At 43.2% G+C, this 15,792-nt stretch overlaps 1 protein-coding gene across 1 annotated transcript in view; it reads left to right on the top strand.

Moving 5' to 3' along the window:
* CHCHD3 (coiled-coil-helix-coiled-coil-helix domain containing 3) overlaps positions 1 to 15,792 on the top strand; it is a 245,425-nt gene that overhangs the window by 26,749 nt on the left and 202,884 nt on the right. Inside the window, exon 3 of the mRNA XM_073619418.1 lies at positions 8,697 to 8,778. Coding sequence (XP_073475519.1) covers positions 8,697 to 8,778 — 82 coding nt within the window. The remainder of the gene's footprint in view (positions 1 to 8,696; positions 8,779 to 15,792) is intronic.

Here is a 15,792-nt window from a genome sequence, read left to right as displayed (position 1 = left end):
AAATAGCAAGTAAAACTTGCAAAGGAAATCACACTAAGCAAATCCTTGGGCAGTAGGTTAAAAACTTGCATATAGCAATAAAAACAGATATTCACTTGCTCTCCCAAAAAGCAGCAGGCTGTTTGGCTACACCGGACTATTGAGCTATATTTGTCTATGGCTACTTTTAAAACATAATATAGAGTTCATGGTATGTGTTGTACCTGCTTTCCAGCACAGTTTATCAGCGACAGTAAGTTGGGGGTAATGGTTAGGAGGAAAACCCAAGAAAAAGAACCTTGCTGTAGCCCTGCGTACATGAGTGCCAAATGCTTTGGAAGCGCTCATAACGCATCTGCGCTGTGGAATGGAATCTGCATTTGGCAAACTTTGCCGTTTGTAACACCTTCTAAATATTGCAGCCAATATCAAATTAATGCAAAGAGATGCAAATTTGCTGCGTGTACTAGACCATTCCCTATTCTTGTAAAGAACAGGCATATTCTATGCAAAGCATTTGGAAAGCTTTATTATTGCAAAGCAAATGTTCATTTAGCCCCTTTTATTGGACAAAAAGTGAGGAAAAATCTGCAACTGGGAACGACCACTAAAACCGGCTGACAGGAGTTTAGCCTTCTCCTATCCTGTTTTAAAGGGACCTTGTCACCAGAGATGATTTTTGATTGAAAAAAATCCTGCAGTCTTGTGTTACCATTTGCATTCTTAAGTAACTATCAAACGTAGTTTATCTGGTGCCCATTGCTTTTTCCAATGTTGTGACCCATGTAACATTACTAGGAATGTGACTGCTTCCTGGAAGTATCAGTTCTCATCGGTGATCAAGGCGGTGTGCCGAAACGCGTCTGCTTTTGTACTTTTTTTAACATGTGTCAATAAAAGTATTTTTACATTTGATATGGACATGGAGTTTCCGGCCCTTCTCTCTTCTACTGTTCTCATCTGTGATGTTCCCTGCCCCCGCCACCTGCAGTTATGAAGGCAGACCAGAAGTGTTTGCAAATGTTAGGATTTCAGGCAAGATCAGTGACTTAGGGCCGGTTCACACCTTCAATCGCACAGGAATGCACAATGCATTCCTATGTGATTCACATGCGATCTGGGTGCAGTGATTTCAGCCCATTCACTTGCATGCACTACTTTACAAAAGCAAGAGTAACTGGACTGCAAGGTACTTCTGTACCATGCAATCTGTTGCAGGCAAACGCTTTGCAACCTATGTTTGGGGTGTTAGCGTTTCACTGACACCCACTACAGATCGCAAGTTCAGTGCGTTTTGATCATGGTGCTGAAAACAAACACTGACCATGGGTTTCCCAAACTGCATTCTGGTGTGAACTGGCCATTATTGTTTGTGCAACCATAAAGTAATTAATGTAAAAAGAATGATTGTATTATTTGCAAAGTAGAGAAGATATCACTGCTGGCATTTTTTAGGCCTCTGTTATTGTATCTGTGAGCAAGACCTGGGTAGGTTCAAAATGCGTTGATTGGCATGGTGATCATTTTGATTTTGTAATGTGTACAAATTAAAATGGTAGTAAACCTGGTTAATACATAAAAATATGAACCCCCTGTAGGTTTAAGTCATAATGTACTTTTACCACATACTAGCACATTGTGACAGTCTTACCTGTCATAATGTGCCCTACAGCACTGCAATGTCACCAATTTCTGCGGGTTCGGGGTGCTTCTAACTTCGCCCGGTCTTCCCCCCTAGGTTCCGTGTCTTTTGCTGCACATGCGACCACTAAGTCCCATCATCGTGGCACAGATCGGGTGCCAATAATGGTATATTTTTTTTTAAATAGTGGGTTTAGTACCACTTTTAAGAGCCATTTATTCATTGATCTCTGAAGTGTTTTTTTTGGCATCATGTCATGCAAAACTTCCTCTATTCCTGTTTGGTCCTACAACGGTAAAGTGTTTTTTGTTGTGTACTGTTTAGGACAGTGGTCCTCAAGTACCCCCAACAGGCCATGTTTTGGGAATTTCTCTAAGATGGTAAAATAGCTGTCCAAAATACCAAGCCATTGACTCTGATTTTAAAGGACCTGTGCAAGATAAAGGAAAACCTGCAAACATGACCTGTTGGGTGTACTTTTAGGGCAGGGTTGAGAACCACTGGTATAGGAGACGACCTCTGAATACCTAATGCCACGTTTCCTTTATTTTGATCTGAAGATAGAAAATTTTAACTCTATGAATAGAATTGACGGAATTTTGTTCTTTTTCATACCCTACTGCAGAGATATGCAATTAGCGGACCTCCAGCTGTTGCAAAACTACAAGTCCCATCATGCCTCTGCCTCTGGGTGTCATGCTTGTGGCTGTCAGGGTCTTGCTATGCCTCATGGAACTTGAAGTTCTGCAACAGCTAGAGGTCCGCTAATTGCATATGCCTGCCCTATTGTGTCAATCTAAAATTCTTGTGAAAATAATTATTCATTTGCTGTAAACTCCATACAAAAACACTCTAGGGATTTCTGGTAGCTTGTATATTAGGGAAATTAATTCATTTTATAAGCATTGTAACGCCAAAGCTGTGACTTGAATTTCTGATACTGAGATTAGATATTACTAAACTGTATACTGAAATGTGTAAATCCAGGAGGATATTTTACATCCATTTGATTATTAGTCAATTGTCGAAATTGGTAAGCTGTTTAAACACAATGCTGCATATTCCACTGGAAGACTGTTCACAGGGTTTTATGTAGATCATAAATAAAGGGACTAGCTGTTTACCAGCCATTGCATGCAGCAGGTTTCTATTAAACTGTAAACCTCCTTCCATTAACACTTGGAAATGTCTTAACTTAAAGGCCTCGTGCACACAGATGATTTGAGGCAAAAAAATATGATTTGCCATAAAATCCCTGATATTTTTCCTGCATTCGAGGAACCAAGATGGTGCATATTGCCAGACTTAGAATTGAATGCTGTATGTACCTGAAATTTGGTGCCCTCGAAATACATCCATATGTTATGTGCTCATGGCTAGGTGAGGGCAATGTCACTGGGCCTTCTCTCGGGTTAGGGAAAGCTGAGGATCTCAAATCCCATGAGCGTGTACTTCTGTGCAATACAAGAACGCAGTCTTATGGGATTTGGACACCTCAGCATTCCCAGCATCCTGGAGGAAGACACTGGCGGCTTTGTTCTCAATTGTGCAATTTCACTGGAACCTCTAAGTTATACTTACTTTTTTCTTCCAGCTCCATTTTTGTTTTTGCTTTATCATAACATATTTTTTTTTTTTTTAAATGTAGCAGGTGAAAGCAAGCTGGTAATTGGATTTTGTGCTTTGTGTAAAGCCCAACTTAAGGCACAAGGTTTTGCTTTTTAATTTTTTTAAACCTTGTAATAGTGTCATTGTTTCTACAATAAATGTTAAATATTAACTAGTTCTTTCCAATGCTATTACCACAAATGTGTAGCACTCTTAGGTGTCTTTGTTTTCATCTTTATGTGCAGGGTGGGGTTTCCATCTTTTCTTTTAAGGTAGTTCTGACATAGTCTGGATGTAGGTTTTGAAACACTATCTCTGTAATGCTCCTGCCCTATCCTTGCTCTGGTCTCATTCCAGCATTGATATTTTGGTTGTGATACATTCCCCCTGCCTGTCTGTCCACCTGCAAATTGATGTATGGTATAGCCAGTCTCTGGGTGGTGACCACTCGATTTAAGCCAGCCAAGCCTGCAGTCTCATGCTTGTGATATTGTGTTTGTAACATGTGCTCCAAGCTCTCTGTTTGTCTGCTCCCTGTTTATGATCTTGGATTGAAAATCGACTACTCTTAACTCTGCCTGCCTTTTGACTACGGAATTCACCCTGACTATTCTGAACCTTGCCTGCATTGTACCTCGACTGTCGTTGAACCCGTCTGCCAACCTCAAGGACCTGCTTGCTATGCTCAGTTCATGCCTACCCTGGCGTGGTATCCAGGCACTATAGCATGGTGTATGGGGGCAACCGAGAACCAGTAGGCCTGCTTGCCTTATGGGAAAGGGGGCTGCTATAGGTGAAGAACGCAAGCCAGCTATAGTGCCTGACCACCTGTGTTAGGGGTAAACCTGACAACTGCTGCCACATGCTAAGGAATGATCCTTTTAACTACTTGGTGCCATACAAAAACCCTGCTTGATGAAGTGAGGATTCCAAACCTTGATTCATTGGCCTGTTCCAGTCTTTAGTAATTCCTGGTTTTAGCAAATTCTGCAGTTCAAAGTCTTCTCTTCACAGTGGAAAGTGACTCCGGTTTTCTTCAGCCACTATGGAGCCATGTTTGAAGCTGTTGTCATCACACAAGCTGTTGACAGAACATTTTCATCTGATTCTGTTGTGGCTTTGGGTCTGCCAGACACGTTCCTTTTCAGTTTCAGTAGATGTGAGATCCGGCAGGGGTTCCTGCAATTAGCTGTGGCTGGCTGCCCTTTAAAAGCAATAAGAGACTGCTGGCTTTCGAAGCTAATAACAACCACTCCCATGTAATCTCTGATTCAGTGATCACATGCAAGTGATTGGCCCTGGAGGCAGGTAGTCTACATCAAGGGCTGATCATGTGATCGCTGCGTGAGCATTTACATGCAGGTGGTTGCGTTTAGCTGCAGGAAGACTCCCATTGCTTTCATTAGGGCTGCCTCCTGCAGCTAATCTCAGGAACACCTGCTGGGGTTCTCAGATCTAATCAGAGTGTGGGTGTATTCACATACTTGAATGCACCCTAATAATTAATTAATTAAATCAAGATATCTCTTTAGCATAGGAACAGGCCAAAAGTATATTGTATTACGGAAACATTTTATTGTCATTTTGTATTTTCTTTATTGACTTTTTCATATGTGATCTGAATGTGCTTTAGGCTCAGAAACTAGCGAAACTTTAATAAAACTTTATTCTTTTTATTTTTTTGACCACTACAGACCTATACATATATTTAGGATGCACAGATAAGACTGTGCAACTATACCTGTTTGGTATCCCTGCACATGTTAGAGGTTTAAGAATAATTTTAGGAGCATTATTTTAGTGTAATATCAAATAGGTAAAGTAGTAATGTTTAAAAAATGCGCAATTTTGAATTCACACTTTATTTTTTTGTCAGTACAGATGTATCTTTTATTTTGTAGAAAGTGTACAGATTGTTATGCTTGTTTGCACAAATTAATAATGTTAGTGTATTTCTCTTAAAAAAAAAAAAAATATTATCAAAGAGAAGAAAAGGCGCCACTCACCAACCTAGTGCATTAATATGTAGATGAATGTGGCCTCGGCTAGCGTCATGCCCCACTGACATGTTTTGCCCCACTCTCCAGGGCTTGGTCACAGAGGAACGGCGCTGGCTGAGCTACATTCACTGCAACTGGCGGGGAGATCTCTGTCTCAGCTTACAGCGGCACTGCAAGTTTTGGTTTGTTTATTAAAAAATATTGTTGCACAATTATCATGGGACTTAACCAAAAGTAAAAAAAAACATATCAATAAATTTTGGCTGTACAACAGATTTTTTCATTTTCTAGTTAGACTTACTAACGCTTTTAACCCTTTTAATGCCAACGGCGTAAGGCATACTGTGGCACAGAACCCTTTCCAGCTGGCCAGTGTGCTTTACATCACTTGCATTCCCTCTTCTGCTATAAGCTCATGGTTACTAAAGTGACCATTAACTTATTGCAGAATTGTTTAGCAGTCTGTGCTGAACAAAAGATCAGCTGTGATTAGTGGCTGATGAGCTGCTGTGTGCATGCAAAATTATCTAAAATGTTAGCCTGCTACTGGCACTGCTTTTTCCTTCTTTCCCTGCTGTTGCATTATCCCACACAGTTCTAAAATCCCCCATCCACTTACAATCCGCAGACCTAAATCACCCTTCAAGACCGATCCCCTGCACCCCCGCTGCCTTTCCGCAGTGCTTGCGACTTCTTCTCCTCTTCCTCTCGTTGGCTGTCAGCTGTTGCTGAGGCACATGGGGATCAGTTTAAGGATGGGTGGTGGGGTGGGGACTGGTACATAATTTACCAGTCCTTACCTTTCCCGAATGAACGGTACCAAACACTCACTTCTTTTATAACCTAAACATAGTAAACAATGTTTACTATGATTTCAATTTGTGAATGAACAGGCAGTCTCTGAACAGTGTGCTTTCTGTTCTTTCATTCTGCAGTGGAGAGATGGGAATTGAAAATCCTTGTTCAAGCGGTGTTGTATGAAAAAGCAAACATTTTACTATATTGCAGTTTACCAGTTCTTGGATGTGATGGCTTCATTTTTTTCTTTTTGTTGGGCTTTCTTTCCTTTATTTTTACCTTGTGGCCCAGACTGTAAGTCTGTTTTTCAAAAGAAAAAGCTTTCCTGCAGATGTAGCAGTTTCACCAAAGCCCCTCCAATAAAATTAAGAAACATAAGGCCATGTTTGCCCACACGGGAATGCACAGGTGTTCTAAGCATCCCTGTGCAGGCAGTCCCATTCATGTCAGTTGGGACATAGCTGCTGCTCCCAATTAGACCGCCATGTGCGTGCACGGCCTTCAAATGCACACTGTCAGATTGGGAGCAGTGTCCGTGCAGCTGCTGTGCCCCAGTTGATGTGAATGGGACTGCCTGCACGGGGATGCTTGGAACAGCTGTGCATTCCCGTGCATGCCTTTGTGGGCAAAACCGGTCCTCGCACAGGCATACACTATCGTACATCCATTTTAAACTGCGCATAAGGGCTCATTTGTATGGGTGCTCTGTCCCATACAGCTTGATGAGCAGTTTGTTAATGCTGCTGGAGCTGCCTTCAGCTGCATGCAGTCAGCCCAGTGTTACTCTATGGCATGGTCCTCAAACATTTTAAATAGGGGGCCAGTTCACTGTCCCTCAGACTGTTGGGGGGCTGGACTATAGTTGTAAGAAAAATATAAGCTAATTCCTATGCACACATCTTATTATGTAGAATGCAGGATTCTGGAGTACATTGCACTCAGAATGCAGGGTTCTGGAATGTGTTGCGCTCAGAATGCAGGGTTCTGGAATGTGTTGCGCTCAGAATGCAGGGTTCTGGAGTGCGTTGCTTTTAGAATGCAGGGATCAGGGATGAGTAGTGATGTGAGGGGTGGCAGAGGACACTGCTATGTGGGTGGCCCTGCCTTTGACAGTTTCCTCTGCCTCCTTCACATCATACACACACTGGTGTCCTCTGCCTCCTTTCCCCTATAACAGTGACCTCTGCCCCCCACCCCACCCTTTTACCTCCAATAGCAGTGTCCTACCATCAGAGGGTGGCGCAGTTCTAGACGGAGGCCTGGAGCTGGAGCCGGCAGAGTGACTTTTAATGTTGGCAAGCTGGTGATTGGTTGCCCTGTGTAATTGCAATCATACACCTGCGGTTTAACATCACGTTACTTTGGACGTCTCCTTTTCCTGCCCTCCGTCCTGGGCTGGGCTGCCTATTGCTCACCGCTGTTCACTGATGACAGCGGTGGAGGAGGCTTACGGAGGTGAAGGCTTGTAGGAGCAGGACCCATGATAGGGCCGGCCCTAACGACCGGGCCGAGTAAATTACCTTGACGGGCCATATGTGGCCCGCGGGCAGTTGTTTGAGGACCCCTGCTCTATGGGGACACATCGCTGTGTACAAACGCAGTTGCAGGTCTAATTATTACGTGTGCAGATGCTGGTAAGCAACCCTGAATGCACACTGTCTGCATTCGGTGCCATGCACCCATGCGCCTGTTAAATTAGGACCTGCAGCTGTGTTTGGATAGCTGCTGTGTCCCCATATAGTAACATAGGCTGTCAGCATGCAGCTATTGCTCCATAAGCAAACCGCTCGTCACTCTGTACAGGCCACAGTAACCTTGTGAGCCCAAAGACCTCATTAACACACAGAACGCCCTTCTGCGCCCAGGAGTCACATGTGTTTGCGTACATCCACCTGTATTAACTGACGAATGAGAGACACTGCACAGGCTGACAGATACTGTGGATGTACGCATGTAATCTCCCATCCTGGACACAAGCTGAGCTGTTCATAAATCCCTATGTTCTTGTAACCACTTGAATGTGCGGTTACATGCATACAGCCACAGTGTCCGTCAGCCTGTCATTGATTTGTACGCAAAGACTTTTGATTCCTGGGCACAGAAATACACTTTTTCTTGATGTTGTGAATGAGGCCTGCAACACCACACAAAGGTGCTTTGTTACACACATGACATTGCGATTGGGCGTTGGCAATATGCATAGGTGAAAGTCAAACTCTAGATTATTTTACAGTTTTGCATACCTTCGATTTTCAAATTTACAAATATCTGTTGGTTATTAACTCAATACAGCTTTAGATTTAGTAGAAATTTAGCAGGAATTTTGTAATTTTTGCTGTTTATGTCCGCTAATAATGATTTTAGTGTATTTTTAGCAAAAATATAATTTTGATAAATTGTGTGCAGCTATCGTGGGACCTAAAATTTGCGCCTTCTTTTTAATTCTACCAGTTCTATACTTTCGGATAATGTATGGTTTGGGAGGGTCTTTTACAAAATATTTCTAAATCTACCCTAAGACCAATAAGCCAGGAGACTCTGGAATATTGTATTGCTGATTCATGGGTTTTGGCTAAATAAATCCTATAGTATCCTATATAATGTTTAGCTGACTATATTACAAGGCAAAAACACTGATAACTTTACTTATTTTCTCATTTTCTTATTAGTTAATGAAGAAGAGCTCAGGAGAAAAATTGCTGAAGAACTAGCTCTAGAACAAGCAAGAAGAGAGTCTGCGAATCAAAAAAGGTTTGTTCTGTATAGGATCTAAATCAAATTGTCTAGTCTGCACTGTAACATATGTACAGAAATCACATAAAATACCCGCTTCCACAATAAAATCAATATGCACAGTGGAATATAAGGAAACAAGTACAGCACTAAGTACACAGTGGCCCCAAAGTATTACTAATCATATAAAATTAATTAAAGTGATATTCAACCCAACATTTTATATATTGCAGGTTTATAATCTTTAGATGTGGTGGCTGCTTTAGTTTTTACCTGGTGATCTGGTCAGTAATACACTTCCTTTATTAGGGTCCCTGCAGCCTTGATGGAGAGAGCATTGTTGATCTGGAGGGAGGGTCATGCAGTGGTATACTTATAGTGTGTATAGTGAGTGGTGTGGCCCGCACCAGCTCCCACAATTTTGAGGCCACAGCCCAGCCAGTTATGTAATGTCCATGTCAGTTTAATTTCTGTGTTTACTGTAAACACAGCCGCAGTGGCTAATAGAATTATCTGGAGTGGTGGATTGGTAAACAACTATTGTTGCTAAGCAACAGTAATAAATGGTTTGTATGTGGGCGGCGGGGTGGGGTGATTCAGTGCTAGTGCACAGCAATGCCGGCCTTCTGCCTAAATCCCGCCCACATAACTGTACATTGCCATTCTTTGCAGTGACACAAGAGGGGCTAAAGAATTGAGAGCTTCTGGTGAGGTGTGTTCATTGTGGTAGTCATCCTTGGATTAGGAGGTTAGGAGAGGGTGGGTAGGAAAGTATTGTGTGGAGGAGGCCACCAGAGGTGTGTTCTTTGTGGTAGCCAGCCCTGGGTTAGAAGAGTGGTGCATGGAGTCCTTGAACTAGGAGAGGGTTGCATGGGGAGGAGTCTTTGTACTAGGAGAGGAGTGCATAAAGAGGAGACTCTGGACTGGGAAAAGGGTGCGTGAAGTGTAGTCTTTGGACTAAGAGAGGAGGTGCATGAAGCAGAGTCCCTGGACTAAGAGAGGGGTGCATGAAGCAGAGTCTCTGGACCAAAAGAGGTGCGCTTGAAGCGGAGTCTCTGGACCAAGAGGGGTGGTGTGTGAAGCAGAGGCTGTGGACTCTGAGAGGGGTGCATGGAGTTAAGTCTCTGGAGCAGGAGGGCAATGCATGAAGCAGAGACTTTGGACTGGGTGATAAGTGCCTGGAGCGAAGTCCCTGGGGTGGGAGAGGAATGCGTCAAGCTCAGGTCCTGGACTAAGAGAGGAGTGTGTGGAGTGGAGGCCCTCAATTAGGAGAGGGGTGTGGGGAGTGCAGGCTCTGGACTAGGAGAAGGGTGCATGGTGCTCAGGCTCTGGACTAGGAGAGGGGTGCATGGAGTGGAGAACCTGGATTAGTAGAGGGGTGCATAGAGCAGAGGCCCTGGATTACTGAAAGGGTGCATGAAATGGAGGCTTTGGACTAGGAGAGGAATGCATGCAGCAGGGGCCCTGCATTTGAAGAAGGGTGTGTGGAGCAGAGGCCCTAGATTAAAAAAGGAGTATATGGAGCCAAGGCCCTGGCCTAGTAAAGGGGTGTGTGGTGCAGAGTCCCTGGAGTAGGAAGGGGGGTTGCGTGGAGAAGGCCTTGGACTAGAAGAGTGGGGTTGTGGAAACCCCCGGACTAAGAGAAGGGGTTATGAAGGCCCTGAACTAGAATAGGGGGGGGGGGGGCAGAGGCCCTGGACTACAACAGGGGTTTTTGGAGGCTACAAAAGGAGTCTGGCCTTGCTGGATTCATGGAGAAACAGCATTGACTGAGGGAGAGCTTGGGTCCCGGAGTGATGCACAATAAAGTAATGCCAAACCGGAGCAGAAATATGGCTCCACCGGGTGTGGACTCATTGGGGGTGCTGCATGCAGGATTCACAGCACTGTGCAACACAAAAGAAAATGTCAGGCAGCTGTGGCTCCCCCAGCGAGTCTGCACCTGCTGCTTCAGTGACAGCTAGAGCTCAGTTTGAGAGCAAATTCCTTCCCTGCTCCACCCATAACTTTTCTTCCCTGCCCCTCACTCTGTGATCCTGCTGTATATTATCTGTGATCCTGCTGTATATCATCTGTGAGTGTGGGGGTTTCCAGTTCTTAGAGTTCTGTGCCCTGGGGCAGGGGAAGGGGTGTGTCAGTACTGTGGGGTTATGTGCTGAGGGATCTGTACTGAGAATGGGACGAGGTCTGTACTGGGGGGAGGGGTTTCTATTGTGAGGTCTGTACTGTGGGATGGGGTGCCTGTACTGAGGGGTCTGCACTGGGGGGGGTGGGGGATTTAGGTATGTGCTGTGGGGTCTGTGCTGGGTAGGGTTATTCTGTAACTGCATTTGTAAAGGGTTAACAGCTCGATTGAAGTGCCCCAGTGGTGATCATTCTAATGCCCCGTACACACGGTCGGATTTTCCGATGGAAAATGTCCGATCGGAGTGTGTTGTCGGAAATTCCGACCGTGTGTGGGCTCCATCGGACATTTTCCATCGGATTTTCCGACACACAAAGTTGGAGAGCAGGAGATAAAATTTTCCGACAACAAAATCCATTGTCGGAAATTCTGATCGTGTGTACACAAATCCGACGGACAAAGTGCCACGCATGCTCAGAATAAATAAAGAGATGAAAGCTATTGGCCACTGCCCCGCTTATAGTCCCGACGTATGTGTTTTACGTCACCGCGTTTAGAACGATCGGATTTTCCGACAACTTTGTGCGACCGTGTGTAGACAAAACAAGTTTGAGCCAACATCCGTCGGAAAAAATCCTAGGATTTTGTTGTCGGAATGTCCGAACAAAGTCTGACCGTGTGTACGCCCTATAAGTCTGCTAGTGCTTAGAATATTGTCTTGAAAATTGAAAAAAAAAATCTTTGTGCATGTTGAGGCTGAGAATGTGTATGTCATATAATCCTTTAAATATTATTATTTCACTTGTTGTGATTGTCTGTCTGCAGTTGCATAAATGATTATATTCCCTCAAACATACTAGAATATAAAGAATAAGGCAATAAATTCTGTGCAAAGGACTGCTGCTACAAAGGTATTATGACCTTAATTCCTAAACATATGAAAGCTCACAGAGCTGTCCTACACTTCAAATTTCTAAGTAATACATACAAAAATTACTTTGCATAGTCGCAATAAAGTGCTCATATACAAAGAAAGTATCCTTATGTCTATAGTTGGAGGGGCGAAACGCATTGGGCGGAGTTAATTAGTGATGTCACATACCGCCCATAGAGCGCATGCCGCGGTGACAAATAAAAAATCTACTCTTAGGAAGGGAAATTCACTCCCGTAAGAGTTATCATGGGAAAATGGTGTCTCCACTGAAGCTTTATCACCCATCCATGTTTCCACAACAACCCAAAATTTTCAAAATCCAATCGTAATCGGGACAGAAAGTTAGATGAAATCTGAACAGGGGCACAGACAGCAAAACTAATGTTACAGGGGTCTTAACCCTTCCCTAGGCTATCCAAAAAACGTAAAAATATTTTTTTGGCAGAAGTTATACTTAAAAGGGTTGTAAAGGTAAATAAAAAAAATGAAAAATAAAATAGGAAACATGTCTATACTTGCCTACTCTGTGCATTAGAATCGCACAGAGCGGGTTGGAACCTCCTCCTTCCCCCGCTTCTTTGTCTCTGGCTTTGATTGACAGCACTGGGAGCCAATGGCTCCCTGTGCCCCAGCAAAGCCAATGAGACCCGGAAGTGAGAGAAGAGCTGCAGACGTGCGCAGCGTTAGATCAAATAAGGTCTCAGGTAAGTAAAGGGGGCTGAGGGGGGCGATGCTGACACCTAAACATTTTTTACCTTAATGCAAAGAATGCATTAAGGTAAAAAACATTTAGACTTTACAGCCCCTTTTAAATGTACCTGTATCCCACTTGCATACAAATTCAACTTTTTTTGGCTGTTATGGCTTTTTTTTTTTTTTTTTTAAAGAATTATACTAAACTAAGTGGATGCAGAATGGGTCTGATGCTGCATCTGTCCCCCGCCGACTCTAAAACAGAACCAAACGATCAAACACCGCCGATCACTCGGTTCTCACAGCTCCGTGAGCAGAGAGCTGGTGATTGTCAGTCACCACTCTCTGCTCTGGCACCAATGAATTTAATACATTTTGGAATAAGGCTGTAACATAACAAAATGTGCAGAAAGTGAAGCGCTGCATACGATTGCGGCGCGTTTGCAGTATGAATTTTAGCTGGTGGTTGAGGAGGCGTTTTGGAAGCTGGCCGCCGCATCCTTAACAATCGCTGATTGCATCAGGAAGCCCACTGACAGCTGAATGTAAAAAAGAATTGCCGGCAATAGAAAAAAATTGTGAAAAAAAAGGCGTGGGGTCACCCAGTTTAAAAAAAGAATTGGCATGGGGTCCCCCCCATAATCCATACAGACCCTTATCCGAGCATTCAGCTCAGGAAAGGGAAGGGATGAGTGCACCCCTCCCTTTCAGAAGGTACAATGTACCCCATACTTATTCACTTGGGGGGCGGGATCTGTGTGCCCCCTTGTTAGAGGGCTTCCAGTTTACAATAAACCCCCTGCCCGCAGACCCCCACAACCACCAGCCAGGGTTGTGTGGAAGAGGCCTTTATCCCCATCAACATGCCCCCCCCCTGCTCCAAAGCACCCCCATGTTGAGGGCATGTGGCCTGGTATGGTTCAGGGGAGGGGGAGTGCTCGCTTGTCTTCCCTCCCTTTCCTGACCTGCTGGGCTGCATGCTCGGATAAGGGTCTGGCATGGATTTTGGGGGGGAACCCCAAGCCATTTTTTTTTTTTTTTTTTTTATTTTGCCGTGGGGTTCCCCTCAAAATCCATAACAGATCCGAAGGGATTGAAGGAGAGACACCATGCAGTTTTTTTCTTTTTTTTTTTTTTTTTTTGGCAGTTATTATTTTTCTTATGTTCAGCTGTCAGCGGGGAAGCCCACTTACAGCTATGACTCATCAGTTGTTAAGGACGTGGCAACCGGCTTCCCGGCCTGCTCCTTAACAACCAGCTATTGTAGGCGTTTGGTGCAGTTTTAACAAGCCAAAAACGCATGTGAACTGCACTGCAAACACGCATAGGGCATTTGGGGGAGCTCATTATGTGCATCAATGCTCATTAAACTTTTATCAACCGCACCTATTAACGCTCATTAACACTATAGACGGGTTTGATAAGCATCAGTATTTTGAGCAAGTGTTAACGAGCCCTTTGATATAGATACACCCGGTTAAAATTCTATGCTTTTGGTAGAGAGAATGATTATTAATAGTTATAATACAGAGAGGTAATATAAAAGGAGAGAGAGCATTTATTTCAGTTGCATCAATTTCAGTATAAAATATTTTTGTGTAATTTATTACAAATTGTACACTTTGAGGTGGTAGTCTTTACCAGGAATTGTCATGGAAAGTAATTCAATTTTTTAGATGTCAATCAAGCCTTATGTTTTATTATATTGCCAACCTTTATCAATGTATTACAGCTTTTTCACAGTCAATAATTTATTATTTCCCCTTTGCCAGAGAAAATAACTAATATCCCAGGTCTGATACAAAGGAAAAGAAAAATGGAAAGTAATATTTAAAAAGAACCCTTTGGGAGGCTGAGCAAAAAGTGTTATATTAAAATCGATACATGGGACCTAACCTTTTGTGTTATGGTACACACAAGAGCTTTTTTCCTATTGATCCCTGTTTTAATAACATGTTTATTCTAGTTTCCTTGGCTTGGCCTTGAGAGAATAAACAGAAAGGACTGAATTCTTTATTATCGCAAAGACTTGGTTTTGGTGATAATATTCCCAAACACGACTCATGTATTTATTGTTTGTTGGCTGCATCGAGCAGAGCTGCATGTTTTATTTCAAGTCTATTTTTTAATTCAAAGTGAAACTTCTCTTGCTGATCCAACAGTATAAATTGCAAGGGCTTTATCAAACCCCACTAAAATCATAACATGCAAATGTAGAGATAGACCTTTTGGGTGCATCTGTAGAATTCTCTCAGAATGGTATTTTTTCTTTCCCATAATCACATGATCAGTCCCAGTATTGTAACGAGAAGTACTTTATCAATGTCATCCCTTGGGTGCAAGTATTGCATCAACGTTGAAACTCCCAGTGAAATTTACCAAAGGGTATGGCCAGGGAAGTTATAATCCTGTAATTTGCCCTCAAGCTCTGTCTAGGAGAAGGTAGCATTTGTATTGGATCGAAACTGAAGATCAAAACCTAGTGATTTGTAAAGTTTTTGTAAAGTTAATAAAAAAAAAAAAAAAAAATTAAAATAACAAACATGTTATACTTTTCCGCTCAGAGCGGACTGGAACCTCCTCTTTTGGGGTCGCCCATCAGTGCTGTATGCTCCTCCTCTTCTATGAGTGCCCCCATAGCAAGCTGCTTGCTATGATGACACACGTGTGGGCTTGATCCCAAGCCAGGTTATGTGCATCTGTTGACACAGCGTGGCTTGACTCCGCCTCCCACTCCCTCGATGGGTTTGACTGACAGCAGCAAGAACCAATGTCTCCTGCTCTCAGCCAAGCCGGTGAATGCAGGAAGAGAGAGCAGAGCGGAGCTGCTGACAGGGACAACGCTGGATCGAGAATGGTGTCAGGTATGTGTTTAAGAAGGGGGAGAGGCAGTAACAGTAAAAGTTTTTTTTACATTAATGCATTAAGGTTAAAAAACACCTGCCTTTTAGAATTATTTTTTTTTACCTGTTATCTTGGCATTAACATACTTGTTATCATTGGGTAACATCATACTGTATATATCGAGAATCAGTGTTGTCAATCTGGGACAGGACTACAGAACACCTCCTTTCTTGATATATTCTTCAAAGCAAAAGAAAACTCCATTATTTTAAATCTGGGTACACATGAATAGAAATTTGGCCAAATTTCAGATTGTGTAGCCCTTCCAGTTTGACAGAAAAGAATCTTTAGATCTGCTTCTATTGAACGGACCTGCTGGAAAACCTTCTTTTGATCAGCAATTTTCATCGCTGATTGGTGCATATTCACGGAGAAG

This window comes from Aquarana catesbeiana, linkage group LG03, assembly GCF_042186555.1.
Source record: "Aquarana catesbeiana isolate 2022-GZ linkage group LG03, ASM4218655v1, whole genome shotgun sequence".
Lineage (NCBI taxonomy): Eukaryota > Metazoa > Chordata > Amphibia > Anura > Ranidae > Aquarana > Aquarana catesbeiana.
This window is presented reverse-complemented; position numbering and strand designations above follow the sequence as displayed.